The sequence below is a fragment of the Gymnodraco acuticeps genome, unplaced genomic scaffold (assembly GCF_902827175.1).
Source record: "Gymnodraco acuticeps unplaced genomic scaffold, fGymAcu1.1, whole genome shotgun sequence".
NCBI lineage: Eukaryota > Metazoa > Chordata > Actinopteri > Perciformes > Bathydraconidae > Gymnodraco > Gymnodraco acuticeps.
In genome coordinates this window covers 74,788-96,022 of record NW_022989943.1, presented here as the reverse complement: position 1 = coordinate 96,022, position 21,235 = coordinate 74,788, and the positions used below count along the sequence as shown (strand labels likewise).

General features: G+C 36.0%; 1 protein-coding gene across 1 annotated transcript; it reads left to right on the top strand.

Annotated features, from left to right (window-relative positions):
• Window positions 1–251: 251 nt before the first annotated feature.
• gucd1 (guanylyl cyclase domain containing 1) lies at window positions 252–20,258 on the top strand. The gene is made up of 6 exons (XM_034210198.1): window positions 252–584; window positions 1,704–1,788; window positions 3,221–3,386; window positions 16,054–16,145; window positions 18,803–19,044; window positions 19,194–20,258. The coding sequence occupies exons 1-6, from the start codon at window positions 578–580 to the stop codon at window positions 19,283–19,285; spliced, it is 684 nt and encodes a 227-aa protein (XP_034066089.1). The 5' UTR covers window positions 252–577; the 3' UTR covers window positions 19,286–20,258.
• Window positions 20,259–21,235: the final 977 nt, after the last annotated feature.

Here is a 21,235-nt window from a genome sequence, read left to right as displayed (position 1 = left end):
CTTAACTTGTCCTTGGGCAGACACACACGATTAATTTGTTTGTGTTTTGGTTTCTTTTTTATATATATATATTAGATTTTTTTTAACTATTATTATTATTTCGTGTCAACAGGCTTTTGATTTGATTTATTAATTAATTATTTTTGTTATATATATTTTTATTTCCTGCCATCATTGCTTCAGCCTCCAGTCCAGCAGGTGGCGCTAATACACCAGGTCGGTTTTGCCAAATTAATTCAACGAAGAAGAAGCAGCTTCTCAGCCAGTATGCTAGCTAACAAACAGCGAAGTGAAGCATAGCCTGTCTTAGCTAGAGCCGCCACCATAACAACGTACTAAAAATGACTTTTCTTACATTCATCCCTTACTTGTTGAGTTAACTAACAACTGTATGGTGCTGCGGTGGTGTGAGACGAGGAGCTAGCCTCGCAGCTAACCTGCTAAAGGACTACTTATAACTGTTAGCCGGTTAGCTGCTAGTTAGCATCCATGGAGAAGAAACCCAACCCTAACATGCTGTAAACAAGACGCTCCAGCTGGTCTTTAATTTGCCCAATTAAAGACAGAATACAACAGAATGACAGGTGAGTGATGGCAACATATTTAAATATAAACTTGGATACACATACACTATACATGCGTTTTAAAGGCAGCAGTTACTAATGAAAACTGTCAAAGCTATGGGCGTATATGGACTGTTGACCAGAGGTAAGAGAATAACTCAGATCTTTACTTGAGTTAAAGTAGAAGTACTCAGATCTTGTACTTGAGTTAAAGTAGAAGTATTGAGGTATTATACTTGAGTAAAAGTAGAAGTACTCAGATCTTGTACTTGAGTAAAAGTAGAAGTACTCAGATAATGTACTTGAATAAAAGTAGAAGTACTCAGATCTTGTACGTGAGTAAAAGTAGAAGTACTCAGATAATGTACTTGAGTAAAATTAGAAGTACTCAGATCTTGTACTTGAGTAAAAGTAGAAGTACCAGAGTGTAGGAATACTCTGTTTCAGTGAAAGTCCTGCATTCAAAATGTTCCTCAAGTAAAAGTAGAAAAGTATTCTCATCAAAATATAGTGAAAGACAGTAAAAGTAGTCGTTGTGCAGATTGGTCCATTTCAGAATAATATATATGATATGTTTTATAATGATTGATCATGAAAGTGTTCTCAAAGCTGGTGAAGGTGCAGCTAGTTTGAATGACTTTGTATACTGCAGGGTAGCTGGTGGATTTACTCCAGGTGGAACTAAAGTCTGATTCAACACTTGATTAGATTTCACATCATTCATCCACATCTGTGAAGTAACTAAAGGTATTCAATACATGTAGTGGAGGAAAAGTACAAGGTAGCATACAATGGATATACTCAACATGTTTTGGCAGAGGTGGGAAGTAACTAAGTAGTGTATTTATACAATCATAACAGTATCATACAGTTGAATAATTGCCCAACTAGAGTCTTGAGTTAGTGTTAGAAGTTCTGTTGGCTGTAAATGTTACTGCTTAAGACTTGAACTCTTTCCACTTGTAGACAAGTTACGAAACAGTCAATCTTATTGGTGTTTGAACCCAAACTATCACGCTCCAGATAGCTTATCAGGGTGTCTCCATGCTGTCTTTTATTTGTAAACAATGTTGTACTGTGCATTGTCACCATTGTCCATGAACAGTTTTTAACTAATAACTCCACCTGTGGTTTTCTCAGAGGATGCCGTCTTGTTGAACGTTCCTGTCATTCGGCAGCTGTACCACTGGGACTGTGGCTTAGCCTGCTCCAGGATGGTGCTGAAGTAAGTGCTCAGAAGAGTTATATTCAACATTTGTTTGCATTATATGACATTATCAGAATCAGAATCAAGTTTAGTGCCAGGTACGTTTACACATACAAGGAATTTGCTTTGGTATCTGGTGGTGTGAACATAAACAATCTCAATAAAATAAGTTGCTAAGTAGGTAATAAGTAAATAAGTATTTTTTAAAGAAACAATTAAGCATTAAAAAAGGATGTTAAAGACAAGTATTTACACCAAATGTAAATCAGAATACCTTTATTATTCCCAAAGAGGGGAAATGTACATGGTATAGCAGAAAAGTGCCAAATAAGTAGCATGCCCCAACTATGCCTAACCCATAGTTGGTGGTTAACATCAAGGAGGAGTGTTATAGTCTGTGAAATGTAACTATACAAATAACCTAAAAGCTAAAAATCGAAAACACTTAGGAGAATGAGTATATGGCAAACTACAGAGTATTATATTTTAAAGTGGAGGGCTGTGCAAAAAGCAGTCGGAGAGTTGAGCATGAACATGGCTCACAGTATTAAGAAACACAATGGGGTTCTTAATAATTACAGACAGTCAACATTAAGTGAAAAAAACACCTCTCGTTTTAAGAAACCTGATCCCACTGTCTTGACATCAAAAGGTCAGATTAAGGCCGTGTTGGAAAGGTTGTTGTTTTCAATGTAAAATGCTAAAGATTACTAGTTACCCTGTTGAGGTAATAAGTAACGTGACTATTTAATAACCTCAACAAAGTTATGGAACTTCATACATATTGTTACTATTGCTTTGAACTGCAGGCAGCGTAAACCTAGCAAACGTACTCAACACCGATTACTGTCAATCTTTATTTAAAAGCGATTCAAAGTATCTTGAATTAAGATTGAAACACACTTACACAAAAACAAGGCGTAATGCGTGATGAAAAAAGTTTGGTTTTATTGTATATGTTGTTCGTTTTACGACAAATCTTAGGCTAAAAAAGGTCTTTTCTGTTTTTAAAGAATCCTTCCTGTGTGAGGCATGAATCAAAATAATTTTATGTCTCTAATTAGACTAAGATGATGTCATTACATGCATGTAACTTCATGGCATTCAGTCGTGTAGCAAATGCAGGCACATGCGTTCCCCATTGCGTTGTAGGATCTCTGGGATGGTCCTCTGTGCATAAAAGAAGAGTATTACGCACCCAGAGAAAAGTGGGGATAATAAGCAGACTACAATTTGAAAACATCCAGCTCTCTTATGTTCCAATGTGCTATATGAATAAACCAACAGTCTTTTTAAACATTGTACATATTGTATTCTAACTGTATTTGTGTCATTGTGTTTTGTACCCATTCATTGGTGTTTTTACATTATCATTCACGTGTGTTGATTTGTGAAATTGGGCTATATAAATACATTTGAATTGAATTGAATTGAACTGTCCATCTTGCAGGTACCTGCACCCAATCAGTGACGAGGAGTTCCAGAGAGCATGCTGGGAGCTGAAGCTGACGGAGAGTGTGTGGACTATCGACCTGGCCTACCTCATGTGCCATCTAGGAATCAAACACTGCTTTTTCACGCAGACTCTGGGTGTTGATAAAGGCTTTAGGAATCAGGTTAGTCTTACTCAGAGATGGCAAAGTACACACATCCTTTACTCAAGTAGAAGTACAGATACTCGTGTTTAAAAATACTCTGGTGAAAGTAGAAGTACTGACTAAACTTCTTTACTCAAGTGAAAGTAAAGAGGCTTTGAAATGTACTTCAGTAAAAAGTACCCATAACTAGCAGCTGCTTTAAAGAGTACCTGACCTCCCTTTATATTAATAGAACAATAATGTCATTGTTAGCTAATGAATGTTTCCATGCTGAACAACGGCAACATGACAACGTTTCCATTGGTCCCTCTTCTTTAGAGAAGACCAGGAAATGATGGATACACGGATCGTGTTCAAATCAATAGGCACGCAATGACTCTAAAGAATAATGATCACGCACCAAACACACATTCAGACTAAAGGAACCAGCTGTTTGGAAAATGAGAGAAGTAGAAAGTACAAGTATTTGTGTTCAAACATGTAAGAAGTAGAAAGTACAGGTATTTGAGTTCAACATGTGAGAAGTAGAAAGTACAGGTATTTGAGTTCAACATGAGAGAAGTAGAAAGTACAGGTATTTGAGTTCAACATGTGAGAAGTAGAAAGTACAGGTATTTGAGTTCAACATGTAAGAAGTAGAAAGTACAGGTATTTGAGTTCAACATGTAAGAAGTAGAAAGTACAGTTATTTGGGTTCAACATGTAAGAAGTAGAAAGTACAGGTATTTGAGTTCAACATGAGAGAAGTAGAAAGTACAGGTATTTGAGTTCAACATGTAAGAAGTAGAAAGTACAGGTATTTGGGTTCAACATGTAAGAAGTAGAAAGTACAGGTATTTGAGTTCAACATGTAAGAAGTAGAAAGTACAGGTATTTGAGTTCAACATGAGAGAAGTAGAAAGTACAGGTATTTGAGTTCAACATGTAAGAAGTAGAAAGTACAGGTATTTGAGTTCAACATGTAAGAAGTAGAAAGTACAGGTATTTGTGTTCAACGTGTGAGAAGTAGAAAGTTCAGGTATTTGAGTTCAACATGTAAGAAGTAGAAAGTACAGGTATTTGAGTTCAACATGTAAGAAGTAGAAGTACAGGTATTTGAGTTCAACATGTAAGAAGTAGAAAGTACAGGTATTTGTGTTCAACATGTAAGAATGTAGAAAGTACAGGTATTTTGAGTTCAACATGTGAGAAGTAGAAAGTACAGGTATTTGTGTTCAACATGTAAGAAGTAGAAAGTACAGGTATTTGTGTTCAACATGTAAGAAGTAGAAAGTACAGGTATTTGTGTTCAACATATAAGAAGTAGAAAGTACAGGTATTTGAGTTCAACATGTAAGAAGTAGAAAGTACAGGTATTTGGGTTCAACATGTAAGAAGTAGAAAGTACAGGTATTTGAGTTCAACATGTGAGAAGTAGAAAGTACAGGTATTTGAGTTCAACATGTGAGAAGTAGAAAGTACAGGTATTTGGGTTCAACATGTAAGAAGTAGAAAGTACAGGTGTTTGTGTTCAACATGTGAGAAGTAGAAAGTACAGGTATTTGGGTTCAACATGTAAGAAGTAGAAAGTACAGGTATTTGTGTTCAACATGTAAGAAGTAGAAAGTACAGGTATTTGGGTTCAACATGTAAGAAGTAGAAAGTACAGGTATTTGGGTTCAACATGTAAGAAGTAGAAAGTACAGGTATTTGGGTTCAACATGTAAGAAGTAGAAAGTACAGGTATTTGAGTTCAACATGTAAGAAGTAGAAAGTACAGGTATTTGAGTTCAACATGTAAGAAGTAGAAAGTACAGGTATTGAGTTCAACATGTAAGAAGTAGAAAGTACAGGTATTTGAGTTCAACATGTAAGAAGTAGAAAGTACAGGTATTTGAGTTCAACATGTGAGAAGTAGAAAGTACAGGTATTTGAGTTCAACATGTAAGAAGTAGAAAGTACAGGTATTTGTGTTCAACATGTAAGAAGTAGAAAGTACAGGTATTTGGGTTCAACATGTAAGAAGTAGAAAGTACAGGTATTGTGTTCAACATGTAAGAAGTAGAAAGTACAGGTATTTTGGTTCAACATGTGAGAAGTAGAAAGTTCAGGTATTTGAGTTCAACATGTAAGAAGTAGAAAGTTCAGGTATTTGAGTTCAACATGTAAGAAGTAGAAAGTACAGGTATTTGAGTTCAACATGTAAGAAGTAGAAAGTACAGGTATTTGAGTTCAACATGTAAGAAGTAGAAAGTACAGGTATTTGAGTTCAACATGTAAGAAGTAGAAAGTACAGGTATTTGAGTTCAACATGTGAGAAGTAGAAGTTCAGGTATTTGAGTTCAACATGTAAGAAGTAGAAAGTACAGGTATTTGGGGTTCAACATGTGAGAAGTAGAAAGTTCAGGTATTTGAGTTCAACATGTAAGAAGTAGAAAGTACAGGTATTTGGGTTCAACATGTAAGAAGTAGAAAGTACAGGTATTTGAGTTCAACATGTGAGAAGTAGAAAGTACAGGTATTTGGGTTCAACATGTGAGAAGTAGAAAGTTCAGGTATTTGTGTTCAACATGTAAGAAGTAGAAAGTACAGGTATTTGAGTTCAACATGTAAGAAGTAGAAAGTACAGGTATTTGGGTTCAACATGTAAGAAGTAGAAAGTACAGGTATTTGGGTTCAACATGTAAGAAGTAGAAAGTACAGGTATTTGTGTTCAACATGTAAGAAGTAGAAAGTACAGGTATTTGGGTTCAACATGTGAGAAGTAGAAAGTTCAGGTATTTGAGTTCAACATGTAAGAAGTAGAAAGTACAGGTATTTGAGTTCAACATGTAAGAAGTAGAAAGTACAGGTATTTGGGTTCAACATGTAAGAAGTAGAAAGTACAGGTATTTGTGTTCAACATGTTGAGAAGTAGAAAGTACAGGTATTTGGGTTCAACATGTGAGAAGTAGAAAGTTCAGGGTATTTGAGTTCAACATGTAAGAAGTAGAAAGTACAGGTATTTGTGTTCAACATGTAAGAAGTAGAAAGTACAGGTATTTGTGTTCTACATGTAAGAAGTAGAAAGTACAGGTATTTGTGTTCAACATGTAAGAAGTAGAAAGTACAGGTATTTGAGTTCAACATGTGAGAAGTAGAAAGTTCAGGTATTTGAGTTCAACATGTAAGAAGTAGAAAGTACAGGTATTTGGGTTCAACATGTAGAGAAGTAGAAAGTTACAGGGTATTTGAGTTCAACATGTAAGAAGTAGAAAGTACAGGTATTTGAGTTCAACATGTAAGAAGTAGAAAGTTCAGGTATTTGAGTTCAACACTGTAAGAAGTAGAAAGTACAGGTATTGAGTTCAACATGTAAGAAGTAGAAAGTACAGGTATTTGAGTTCAACATGTAGAGAAGTAGAAAGTACAGGTATTTGAGTTCAACATGTAAGAAGTAGAAAGTACAGGTATTTGAGTTCAACATGTGAGAAGTAGAAAGTACAGGTATTTGTGTTCACATGAGAGAAGTAGAAAGTACAGGTATTTGAGTTCAACATGTGAGAAGTAGGAAAGTACAGGTATTGAGTTCAACATGTAAGAAGTAGAAAGTACAGGTATTTGAGTTCAACATGTAAGAAGTAGAAAGTACAGGTATTTGGGTTCAACATGTAAGAAGTAGAAAGTACAGGTATTTGAGTTCAACATGAGAGAAGTAGAAAGTACAGGTATTTGAGTTCAACATGTAAGAAGTAGAAAGTACAGGTATTTGGGTTCAACATGTAAGAAGTAGAAAGTACAGGTATTTGAGTTCAACATGTAAGAAGTAGAAAGTACAGGTATTTGAGTTCAACATGAGAGAAGTAGAAAAGTACAGGTATTTGAGTTCAACATGTAAGAAGTAGAAAGTACAGGTATTTGAGTTCAACATGTAAGAAGTAGAAAGTACAGGTATTTGGGTTCAACAAGTAAGAAGTTAGAAAGTACAGGTATTTGTGTTCAACCGTGTGAAGTAGAAAGTACAGGTATTTGGTGTTCAACAGTGTGAAAGTAGAAAGTACAGGTATTTGAGTTCAACATGAGAGAAGTAGAAAGTACAGGTATTTGAGTTCAACATGTAAGAAGTAGAAAGTACAGGTATTTGAGTTCAACATGTAGAAGTAGAAAGTACAGGTATTTGTGTTCAACATGTAAGAAGTAGAAAGTACAGGTATTTGGTTCAACAATGTAAAGTAGAAAGCAGGTATTTGAGTTCAACATGTGAGAAGTAGAAAGTACAGGTATTTGTGTTCAACATGTAGAAGTAGAAAGTACAGGTATTTGAGTTCAACATGTAAGAAGTAGAAAGTACAGGTATTTGGTTCAACATTAAGAAGTAGAAAGTACAGGTATTTGAGTTCAACATGTAAGAAGTAGAAAGTAAGGGTATTTGGGTTCAACATGTAAGAAGTAGAAAGTACAGGTATTTTGAGTTCAACATGTAAGAAGTAGAAAGTACATATTGGGTTCAAACATGTGAGAAGTAGAAAGTACAGGTATTTGGTTCAACATGTAAGAAGTAGAAAGTACAGGTGTTTGTGTTCAACATGTGAGAAGTAGAAAAGTACAGGTATTTGGGTTCAACATGTAAGAAGTAGAAAGTACAGGTATTTGTGTTCAACATGTTAAGAAGTAGAAAGTACAGGTAATTTGGGTCTCAACATGTAAGAAGTAGAAGTACAGGTATTTGGGTTCAACATGTAAGAAGTAGAAAGTACAGGTATTTGGGTTCAACACTGTAAGAAGTAGAAAGTACAGGTATTTGAGTTCAACATGTAAGAAGTAGAAAGTACAGGTATTGAGTTCAACATGTAAGAAGTAGAAAGTACAAGGTATTTGAGTTCAACATGTAAGAAGTAGAAAGTACAGGTATTGAGTTCAACATGTAAGAAGTAGAAAGTACAGGTATTTGAGTTCAACATGTGAGAAGTAGAAGTACAGGTATTTGGGTTCAACATGTAAGAAGTAGAAAGTACAGGTATTTGTGTTCAACATGTAAGAAGTAGAAGAAAGTACAGGTATTTGGGTTCAACATGTAAGAAGTAGAAAGTACAGGTATTTGGCTTTTCAACATGTAAGAAGTAGAAAGTACAGGTATTTGGGTTTCAACATGTAAGAAGTAGAAAGTACAGGTATTTGAGTTTCAACATGTAAGAAGTAGAAAGTACAGGTATTTGAGTTCAACATGTAAGGAAGTAGAAAGTACAGGTATTTGAGTTCAACATGTAAGAAGTAGAAAGTACAGGTATTTGAGTTTCAACATGTAGAAGTAGAAAGTACAGGTATTTGAGTTCAACATGTAGAGAAGTAGAAAGTACAGGTATTTGGTTTCAACATGTAAGAAGTAGAAAGTACAGGTATTTGTGTTCAACATGTAAGAAGTAGAAAAGTACAGGTAATTTGGGTTCAACATGTAAGAAGTAGAAAGTACAGGTATTTGTGTTCAACATGTAAGAAGTAGAAAGTACAGGTATTTGGGTTCAACATGTGAGAAGTAGAAAGTTCAGGTATTTGAGTTCAACATGTAAGAAGTAGAAAGTTCAGGTATTTGAGTTCAACATGTAAGAAGTAGAAAGTACAGGTATTGAGTTCAACATGTAAGAAGTAGAAAGTACAGGTATTTGAGTTCAACATGTAAGAAGTAGAAAGTACAGGTATTTGAGTTCAACATGTGAGAAGTAGAAAGTACAGGTATTTGAGTTCAACATGTGAGAAGTAGAAAGTTCAGGTATTTGAGTTCAACATGTAAGAAGTAGAAAGTACAGGTATTTGGGTTCAACATGTGAGAAGTAGAAAGTTCAGGTATTTGAGTTCAACATGTAAGAAGTAGAAAGTACAGGTATTTGGGTTCAACATGTAAGAAGTAGAAAGTACAGGTATTTGAGTTCAACATGTGAGAAGTAGAAAGTACAGGTATTTGGGTTCAACATGTGAGAAGTAGAAAGTTCAGGTATTTGTGTTCAACATGTAAGAAGTAGAAAGTACAGGTATTTGAGTTCAACATGTAAGAAGTAGAAAGTACAGGTATTTGGGGTTCAACATGTAAGAAGTAGAAAGTACAGGTATTTGGGTTCAACATGTAAGAAGTAGAAAGTACAGGTATTTGTGTTCAACATGTGAGAAGTAGAAAGTACAGGTATTTGGGTTCAACATGTGAGAAGTAGAAAGTTCAGGTATTGAGTTCAACATGTAAGAAGTAGAAAGTACAGGTATTTGTGTTCAACATGTGAGAAGTAGAAAGTACAGGTATTTGGGTTCAACATGTGAGAAGTAGAAAGTTCAGGTATTTGAGTTCAACATGTAAGAAGTAGAAAGTACAGGTATTTGAGTTCAACATGTAAGAAGTAGAAAGTACAGGTATTTGGGTTCAACATGTAAGAAGTAGAAAGTACAGGTATTTGTGTTCAACATGTAAGAAGTAGAAAGTACAGGTATTTGTGTTCAACATGTAAGAAGTAGAAAGTTCAGGTATTTGAGTTCAACATGTAAGAAGTAGAAAGTACAGGTATTTGAGTTCAACATGTGAGAAGTAGAAAGTACAGGTATTTGATGTTCAACATGTAGAAGTAGAAAGTACAGGTATTTGTGTTCAACATGAAGAAGTAGAAAGTACAGGTATTTGGTGTTCAACATGTCAGAAGTAGAAAGTACAGGTATTTGTGTTCAACATGTAAGAAGTAGAAAGTACAGGTATTTGGGTTCAACATGTGAGAAGTAGAAAGTTCAGGTATTTGAGTTCAACATGTAAGAAGTAGAAAGTTCAGGTATTTGAGTTCAACATGTAAGAAGTAGAAAGTACAGGTATTTGAGTTCAACATGTAAGAAGTAGAAAGTACAGGTATTTGAGTTCAACATGTAAGAAGTAGAAAGTACAGGTATTTGAGTTCAACATGTAAGAAGTAGAAAGTACAGGTATTTGAGTTCAACATGTAAGAAGTAGAAAGTACAGGTATTTGAGATTCAACATGTGAGAAGTAGAAAGTTCAGGTATTTGAGTTCAACATGTAAGAAGTAGAAAGTACAGGTATTTGGGTTCAACATGTGAGAAGTAGAAAGTTCAGGTATTTGAGTTCAACATGTAAGAAGTAGAAAGTACAGGTATTTGGGTTCAACATGTAAGAAGTAGAAAGTACAGGTATTTGAGTTCAAACATTGTGAGAAGTAGAAAGTACAGGTATTTGGGTTCAACATGTGAGAAGTAGAAAGTTCAGGTATTTGTGTTCAACATGTAAGAAGTAGAAAGTACAGGTATTTGAGTTCAACATGTAAGAAGTAGAAAGTACAGGTATTTGGGTTCAACATGTAAGAAGTAGAAAGTACAGGTATTTGGGTTCAACATGTAAGAAGTAGAAAGTACAGGTATTTGTGTTCAACATGTAAGGTAGTAGAAAGTACAGGTATTTGGGTTCAACATGTGAGAAGTAGGAAAGTTCAGGTATTTGAGTTCAAACATGTAAGAAGTAGAAAGTACAGGTAATTTGAGTTCAACATGTAAGAAGTAGAAAGTACAGGTATTTGGGGTTCAACATGTAAGAAGTAGAAAGTACAGGTATTTGTGTTCAACATGTAAGAAGTAGAAAGTACAGGTATTTGGGTTCAACATGTGAGAAGTAGAAAGTTTCAGGTATTGAGTTCAACATGTAAGAAGTAGAAAGTACAGGTATTTGAGTTCAACATGTAAGAAGTAGAAAGTACAGGTATTTGGGTTCAACATGTAAGAAGTAGAAAGTACAGGTATTTGAGTTCAACATGTGAGAAGTAGAAAGTTCAGGTATTTGAGTTCAACATGTAAGAAGTAGAAAGTACAGGTATTTGGGTTCAACATGTGAGAAGTAGAAAGTTCAGGTATTTGAGTTCAACATGTAAGAAGTAGAAAGTACAGGTATTTGAGTTCAACATGTAAGAAGTAGAAAGTTCAGGTATTTGAGTTCAACATGTAAGAAGTAGAAAGTACAGGTATTTGAGTTCAACATGTAAGAAGTAGAAAGTACAGGTATTTGAGTTCAACATGTAAGAAGTAGAAAGTACAGGTATTTGAGTTCAACATGTAAGAAGTAGAAAGTACAGGTATTTGAGTTCAACATGTGAGAAGTAGAAAGTACAGGTATTTGAGTTCAACATGAGAGAAGTAGAAAGTACAGGTATTTGAGTTCAACATGTGAGAAGTAGAAAGTACAGGTATTTGAGTTCAACATGTAAGAAGTAGAAAGTACAGGTATTTGAGTTCAACATGTAAGAAGTAGAAAGTACAGGTATTTGGGTTCAACATGTAAGAAGTAGAAAGTACAGGTATTTGAGTTCAACATGAGAGAAGTAGAAAGTACAGGTATTTGAGTTCAACATGTAAGAAGTAGAAAGTACAGGTATTTGGGTTCAACATGTAAGAAGTAGAAAGTACAGGTATTTGAGTTCAACATGTAAGAAGTAGAAAGTACAGGTATTTGAGTTCAACATGAGAGAAGTAGAAAGTACAGGTATTTGAGTTCAACATGTAAGAAGTAGAAAGTACAGGTATTTGAGTTCAACATGTAAGAAGTAGAAAGTACAGGTATTTGAGTTCAACATGTAAGAAGTAGAAAGTACAGGTATTTGTGTTCAACGTGTGAGAAGTGAGAAGAAAGTACAGGTATTTGTGTTCAACGTGTGAGAAGTAGAAAAGTACAGGTATTTGAGTTCAACATGAGAGAAGTAGAAAGTACAGGTATTTGAGTTTCAACATGTAAGAAGTAGAAAGTACAGGTATTTGAGTTTCAACATGTAAGAAGTAGAAAGTACAGGTATTTGTGTTCAACATGTAAGAAGTAGAAAGTTCAGGTATTTGAGTTCAACATGTAAGAAGTAGAAAGTACAGGTATGAGTTCAACATGTAAGAAGTAGAAAGTTCAGGTATTTGAGTTCAACATGTAAGAAGTAGAAAGTACAGGTATTTGTGTTCAACATGTAAGAAGTAGAAAGTATAGGTATTTGGGTTCAACATGTAAGAAGTAGAAAGTACAGGTATTTGAGTTCAACATGTAAGAAGTAGAAAGTACAGGTATTTGAGTTCAACATGTAAGAAGTAGAAAGTACAGGTATTTGAGTTCAACATGTAAGAAGTAGAAAGTACAGGTATTTGAGTTCAACATGTGAGAAGTTGAAAGTACAGGTATTTGAGTTCAACATGTAAGAAGTAGAAAGTACAGGTATTTGAGTTCAACATGTAAGAAGTAGAAAGTACAGGTATTTGAGTTCAACATGTGAGAAGTAGAAAGTTCAGGTATTTGTGTTCAACATGTAAGAAGTAGAAAGTACAGGTATTTGGGTTCAACATGTAAGAAGTAGAAAGTACAGGTATTTGAGTTCAACATGTGAGAAGTAGAAAGTACAGGTATTTGAGTTCAACATGTAAGAAGTAGAAAGTACAGGTATTTGAGTTCAACATGTGAGAAGTAGAAAGTACAGGTATTTGAGTTCAACATGTAAGAAGTAGAAAGTACAGGTATTTGAGTTCAACATGTAAGAAGTAGAAAGTACAGGTATTTGAGTTCAACATGTAAGAAGTAGAAAGTACAGGTATTTGAGTTCAACATGTGAGAAGTAGAAAGTTCAGGTATTTGAGTTCAACATGTAAGAAGTAGAAAGTACAGGTATTTGTGTTCAACATGTAAGAAGTAGAAAGTATAGGTATTTGGGTTCAACATGTAAGAAGTAGAAAGTACAGGTATTTGAGTTCAACATGTAAGAAGTAGAAAGTACAGGTATTTGAGTTCAACATGTAAGAAGTAGAAAGTACAGGTATTTGAGTTCAACATGTGAGAAGTTGAAAGTACAGGTATTTGAGTTCAACATATAAGAAGTAGAAAGTACAGGTATTTGAGTTCAACATGTGAGAAGTAGAAAGTACAGGTATTTGAGTTCAACATGAGAGAAGTAGAAAGTACAGGTATTTGAGTTCAACATGTGAGAAGTAGAAAGTACAGGTATTTGAGTTCAACATGTAAGAAGTAGAAAGTACAGGTATTTGAGTTCAACATGTAAGAAGTAGAAAGTACAGGTATTTGGGTTCAACATGTAAGAAGTAGAAAGTACAGGTATTTGAGTTCAACATGAGAGAAGTAGAAAGTACAGGTATTTGAGTTCAACATGTAAGAAGTAGAAAGTACAGGTATTTGGGTTCAACATGTAAGAAGTAGAAAGTACAGGTATTTGAGTTCAACATGTAAGAAGTAGAAAGTACAGGTATTTGAGTTCAACATGAGAGAAGTAGAAAGTACAGGTATTTGAGTTCAACATGTAAGAAGTAGAAAGTACAGGTATTTGAGTTCAACATGTAAGAAGTAGAAAGTACAGGTATTTGAGTTCAACATGTAAGAAGTAGAAAGTACAGGTATTTGTGTTCAACGTGTGAGAAGTAGAAAGTACAGGTATTTGTGTTCAACGTGTGAGAAGTAGAAAGTACAGGTATTTGAGTTCAACATGAGAGAAGTAGAAAGTACAGGTATTTGAGTTCAACATGTAAGAAGTAGAAAGTACAGGTATTTGAGTTCAACATGTAAGAAGTAGAAAGTACAGGTATTTGTGTTCAACATGTAAGAAGTAGAAAGTTCAGGTATTTGAGTTCAACATGTAAGAAGTAGAAAGTACAGGTATGAGTTCAACATGTAAGAAGTAGAAAGTTCAGGTATTTGAGTTCAACATGTAAGAAGTAGAAAGTACAGGTATTTGTGTTCAACATGTAAGAAGTAGAAAGTATAGGTATTTGGGTTCAACATGTAAGAAGTAGAAAGTACAGGTATTTGAGTTCAACATGTAAGAAGTAGAAAGTACAGGTATTTGAGTTCAACATGTAAGAAGTAGAAAGTACAGGTATTTGAGTTCAACATGTAAGAAGTAGAAAGTACAGGTATTTGAGTTCAACATGTGAGAAGTTGAAAGTACAGGTATTTGAGTTCAACATGTAAGAAGTAGAAAGTACAGGTATTTGAGTTCAACATGTAAGAAGTAGAAAGTACAGGTATTTGAGTTCAACATGTGAGAAGTAGAAAGTTCAGGTATTTGTGTTCAACATGTAAGAAGTAGAAAGTACAGGTATTTGGGTTCAACATGTAAGAAGTAGAAAGTACAGGTATTTGAGTTCAACATGTGAGAAGTAGAAAGTACAGGTATTTGAGTTCAACATGTAAGAAGTAGAAAGTACAGGTATTTGAGTTCAACATGTGAGAAGTAGAAAGTACAGGTATTTGAGTTCAACATGTAAGAAGTAGAAAGTACAGGTATTTGAGTTCAACATGTAAGAAGTAGAAAGTACAGGTATTTGAGTTCAACATGTAAGAAGTAGAAAGTACAGGTATTTGAGTTCAACATGTGAGAAGTAGAAAGTTCAGGTATTTGAGTTCAACATGTAAGAAGTAGAAAGTACAGGTATTTGTGTTCAACATGTAAGAAGTAGAAAGTATAGGTATTTGGGTTCAACATGTAAGAAGTAGAAAGTACAGGTATTTGAGTTCAACATGTAAGAAGTAGAAAGTACAGGTATTTGAGTTCAACATGTAAGAAGTAGAAAGTACAGGTATTTGAGTTCAACATGTGAGAAGTTGAAAGTACAGGTATTTGAGTTCAACATATAAGAAGTAGAAAGTACAGGTATTTGAGTTCAACATATAAGAAGTAGAAAGTACAGGTATTTGAGTTCAACATGTAAGAAGTAGAAAGTACAGGTATTTGAGTTCAACATATAAGAAGTAGAAAGTACAGGTATTTGAGTTCAACATGTAAGAAGTAGAAAGTACAGGTATTTGAGTTCAACATGTAAGAAGTAGAAAGTACAGGTATTTGTGTTCAACATGTAAGAAGTGGAAAGTACAGGTATTTGAGTTCAACATGTAAGAAGTAGAAAGTACAGGTATTTGAGTTCAACATGTAAGAAGTAGAAAGTACAGGTATTTGGGTTCAACATGTAAGAAGTAGAAAGTTCAGGTATTTGGGTTCAACATGTAAGAAGTAGAAAGTACAGGTATTTGAGTTCAACATGTGAGAAGTAGAAAGTTCAGGTATTTGAGTTCAACATGTAAGAAGTAGAAAGTACAGGTATTTGAGTTCAACATGTAAGAAGTAGAAAGTACAGGTATTTGAGTTCAACATGTAAGAAGTAGAAAGTACAGGTATTTGGGTTCAACATGTAAGAAGTAGAAAGTACAGGTATTTGGGTTCAACATGTAAGAAGTAGAAAGTACAGGTATTTGAGTTCAACATGTAAGAAGTAGAAAGTACAGGTATTTGGGTTCAACATGTGAGAAGTAGAAAGTACAGGTATTTGTGTTCAACATGTGAGAAGTAGAAAGTACAGGTATTTGTGTTCAACATGTAAGAAGTAGAAAGTACAGGTATTTGAGTTCAACATGTAAGAAGTAGAAAGTACAGGTATTTGAGTTCAACATGTGAGAAGTAGAAAGTACAGGTATTTGGGTTCAACATGTAAGAAGTAGAAAGTACAGATATTTGGGTTCAAAGTAAAAAGTGGTCAGAAAAGTAAGTAGTGGAGTAAAGTACTGATACCAGAAAAATGTACTTAATTACAGTAACAAAGTATTTGTGCTCCGATACTTCCACCTCTGGTCTTATCTATCAGTCATGCCCTTTAACCACATTCAGAAGTGTATCGTTCTTTGTGTGCGATTAATGTCTCTGTTGTCTTTTGGATGGTTTGTAGAACTTCTATAAGAAACACTTTGATACAGAAGAAGACCGAGTGAATGAGCTTTTCCTTAAAGCGGAGAGCAAAGGTGTCACGGTGAAGAAATGGTGAGTTGTCTGTATAACATTATTTACTAAGACAAAGCCACCAAATATTGCCTCATGCTGACAGAACATCTGTGGTAATCATTCATGCCCCCATATCCGGTTTCCTACAGTGGTTTTAACAAAAATGAACATATTCAGCTGAGATTTAATAGCAATAAACTCATCAAAACAATGCTGAAATGATAGCATCTTAATGCCAAGTTTGAGAAAAGTGTATTCATGCTTTGTCAGGATCGTATTTAAAAAAAAGTCAAACAACTTTTCAAATGCGTGTTTTTGAAATGGCGTTTGCATCAGGGCTAAATATGCTACAAACATTGTAGCTTCCTTTTCTACATACATGTAGGCATAGACATTAATTAAAGGATAATTGCAGCGAGGCGGTCATTACTGGAAAAAGAACATCCCTTATCACACGGCCACACACGAAACACACTACCGACTTGACTCCCAATATTCATTTAAAGGGGACCTATCATGCAAAATGCACTTTTTGATGTCTTTTATACATAAATGTGTCCCCAGTGTCAGAAAATAAAACCCTCTCTCTTTTCCTCCGTACCCAAATCTCTAAAAACGGGGCTACAGCGGAGCTGATCCAGATTTGCGTCCGATATGACGTAATATCTGAAATGTGGACCCACGGCCCAATCAGAAACGTTGCTATCAGAAACAACGCCCGACTGTTTTGGACGTAATATGGTCGGTGTTTACATTAGCATCGCTAACACTCAGAGCTAACCTGTACTGGAGAGCATGTGTGTGAAGAAGCAGGAAGTAAAAAGGAACTCACCTTGTGGTATAACCGGCAAGAGAGAAAGCCTTTGAGCTCCAAACTGTTTCAGAGAGAATCCTTGATAATCCTTGATAATCCATGATATGGCGTTTCATCACGGCAGCATTTAGTTTAGACAGTAGCTGCCGGGTCCCACATGAGCTCAGACCCTTCCTCTTTGTTTGATCAATTTACATTTTTTTAAAGCTTTATCCCCAAATCAGCACTTTTTAAACAGGAAGTGAAATAGAGGGATATGAGGCGTGGCTAGAATGGGTGATCTGTTTGGTATTTTGAGCAAAGCACTTCATAGACATGTTTTTTTATATCTGAGACCTTTGCTATTGCCTAAAAATAGCATGATAGGTGACCTTTAACTGAAACGTCCAGCTCTCCGTCTTTTAACCTCTTTCCCTCTCTTCATCCTCCTTAGTGATTATAGTGCTTCACAGCGGTCTGTCCTACTGTCATATTGACCTCTGAAATGTCCGAATTGACCAATCAGAATCGAGTATTCGACTAAGCCATGTAATAATAGGTTTAAATGCAAAGTTATCTACGTACTGTGTAATGTTTATTATTGATGGCATCAGCCCACAGGTGTCTACAATAACTTCCTTTCTCTGCATATATTTTTCAGTGTAATCGTTGCTTCCCGTTATGCTGCCTTAAACACACTTATTTCAACTACGATATCTCAAATCTAACACGAAATCTTGTCTCATATCGTTATAATATAAAAAAAACTAGTTTTTCGGGGTTCGGATGTTTTGTTTGATTTTAAATAAACAAAGTCTTGGCTTTCAGAATATGAAACTTTTATTTCCAGAATCACTCGATAAATACATGTTTGAAGCTCTCACTCGCCACTCGGCTCTTCCGCACGCCGCCCCCCCCTCCCTCCGGCTGAAATTATGAATGTAAGGCGTATAGTAATCATAGATAACACGGCAGGGTCCGTGACAGTTTGTTTTCATCTGATTTCAAATAAACAAAGTCTTGGCTTTCAGAATATTAAACTTGTTTAAGCAAATTCAGATGATAAATACAGCTTTGAAGCTTGTGACGGCATAATTACAAGCGGAGTAACTTGACGTCACAGCAGGCATAACAGCCGGTGTTTCTCGTGAGTGTTTTCCCCGGGAAACAAACGCAATACACACAAACGCAAAAATACACAAACACGTACACACACACACATACACTCGCGAGCTTCCCCCAGACCAGTAATCCAAGGGAAAATATCTTCCCTCCGTACTACTTTGATCATTTGCTAGCCGCTAATAACCAATCAGATCGATGGATTCCAGAGAAGAGGAAACTTTGAAAGCCTTTTTCTCAAAATGATGACTCGGTAACAGTCATTATATAATGTGACATATTTTGCTGAATATTTGGAGAACAACAACAATCCTGATATCATTAGAAAGCTAGGAACCTCCTCTTTCCAACAGTGTATACAACTCAAAATGTGTCTTCGGGTCAATGCGACTGATTTCGATAGAGCAGGTCACATATGTACAAGTGCAGCTAGATGGGCCTTTTTCTTAATCAGTCCATTAATGCCAAAGAGATAACTGTCAGGCCATGAGACTGTTAGACACCTGAACTTTTGAAAGAACATCCATAACATTCATCTGTTTGCAACTTACATATATCAATATTCCAATTACTGTATATCGACTATTCTGCACAGTTTCTATCATATTCGGTCTCTATTATATCTGTTTTATTGTGTTGCACTGTGGGAGGAGCCTGTGACCTAAGATTTTCATTGTCATAACTACACTGCAACTATGTTATTGTTTTACATGACAATACAAGCCTTGAAACCTTGAGGAGGGAATAAAGGTATTCTGACTCTGATTGTGTTTCCCCGCAGCTCTGTGCCGCTTCAGGAGATCCAGTCTCACCTGGAGCAGGGTCACGTGGCGATCGTCCTGGTGAACGCCGTGGTGTTGACCTGTGACCTCTGCTCCTCGCCCGTCAAATACTGCTGCTTCCTGCCCGTGGGACAGAAGTGTTTCTGCAGGAAACCGGAGTACCAGGGGCATTTCGTGGTGGTGTGCGGCTACAACAGGACCACCGGCTGCATTTTCTACAACAACCCGGCGTACTCTGACCGTGAGTAAACCCTCGCTGAATGTGGCATCACTGAATTTGACTGTGTCGTGGATCCGATCACAACAACAAAGATTAAGACAAAGAGGAATCAATAAAACACAGAGATGGTTGAAGTCAAATATTAACCTCAATGTTTTTGTGTTTTCCAGGCGTGTGCTGCACGAGCGTCAGTGTTTTTGAGGAGGCTCGGCGGAGCTATGGGACAGATGAAGATATCCTGTTGATCTATAAGGAGAGTTGATGGACAGTGAGGATGAGTTTTATCTTCCTCTTCCTCAGCTCATCGTCGTAGCGACAGGATGCTTCAGATCCAAGGACTCACAGCTTCTATTCCATCTTTCTCAGTTTTTCCGGTCTTACCACTCGAAGGCTGGGATGATAATAATCCATATTGAATTTATTTTTATATCCACCTTCGCTGAGCAGATGAGTCTAAATTCATTTTATTGTGGAATTTTAACGACTGACTTTGGAGCAAAGGAAATCTCAAACTGTGAGAGTATGAGACTTGTAGATACAATGTGTGAATCATGACAAGATAGGAAATGTACTTGTGCTTATAATCCATCCAGGACTGATGATGAGAACATTTAATTTATCCTTTTGAGAAAGTCAGTCGCTTCCGATGGACCATGATGGGATTTTATTTTGGAGTCAACGACGAAAGACACAAATATTTTGGTCAATTTAAAAGATTGGTATAAGACAGTGGTGGGCGTTATTTAAAGGGCCACACAACGCTTTATCTCTTATTTTTTCCAGAAATAAGATCACATGAGTGACACTTGGAAGAGGCGGGACTTCCTCTCTTAATTTATTCGTCCTGTTGAATCCTCGTCACCAGTTTCATCTCCATCTAAATCCTCTTTACTTACCTCATTGTTACTTTTTATTCTTATAGAGTGGTGCAGGAAAGAGTCCTAAAACACGGAAATTAGTCTGTATTCAACGTCCGATTCCCTTGTGTGGAAGTCAATGGTTTTTCTGAATGTGTTTTTGTTTTTTAAGCCTGAAATAAGGTCTGTGGTTAACACAACGTTTTGTTCTGACATAAAATACGTCAGTTATACCCCACTGGTGAATTTTAAAATGGCAGTTGCTAACAAGTGTCTAATTGAGACGATTAAACGTCATCACGCCCAACATTAGCCGCCTTTAGCTTAGCGGTTGCTACGTGAAGTCATGTGACCGTGCTGTAGTTCCTGTATAGCCCAACATTAGCCGCCTTTAGCTTAGCGGTGAAGTCATGTGACCGTGCTGTAGTTCCTGTATAGCCCAACATTAGCCGCCTTTAGCTTAGCGGTGAAGTCATGTGACCGTGCTGTAGTTCCTGTATAGCCCAACATTAGCCACCTTTAGCTTAGCGGTGAAGTCATGTGACCGTGCTGTAGTTCCTGTATAGCCCAACATTAGCCGCCTTTAGCTTAGCGGTGAAGTCATGTGACCGTGCTGTAGTTCCTGTATAGCCCAACATTAGCCACCTTTAGCTTAGCGGTGAAGTCATGTGACCGTGCTGTAGTTCCTGTATAGCCCAACATTAGCCGCCTTTAGCTTAGCGGTGAAGTCATGTGACCGTGATGTAGTTCCTTTAGAGATTTTAGCAGATTCTATTGCTGAACAAAACGTCTAAGTATCATAAACGTGTGTTAACCACAGAGGGTATTTTTTGCTTTTGACCGAAAACCAATAAAAAAATCCCATTGGCTTTTTGTCGAGGAATCCCTGGGAATGCTAACTTCTGTGTCTTCCTGTAAAAATACTTCATCAATGCAAAACTGTATTTCATCAACAGGGAAAACAGGAAGTAGTTTGTGAGTCTCAGGTAATTAAAGCCCTAAAGTGTGACGTCAAATGCTCGTTCAATGCAACACTTTGTTTATGGGACTCTGTCTGGACATTGGATTTACATCAAAATGAATTTGACAGTTTCATTCACTTTAATGGGGTAAAAACATCTTGTGTGTTGGTGTCGTGGAAAAATGGAGAAATTAAAAGTTGTTTTTTTATTAATCATGTGGCAAAACAAATCTCCACTAATGTGTTCTCTAATTGAAAGTGGTGTTAACTTACCTCACCGTCACTCCGTTGTTGTTTATGTTGATGTTTTTGCACTACACTTTACAAACCTAGACATGATTGTGTGTTATTTAAATATAATAAACCTTGAAATAGCTTTTTTCCTGAATTGATG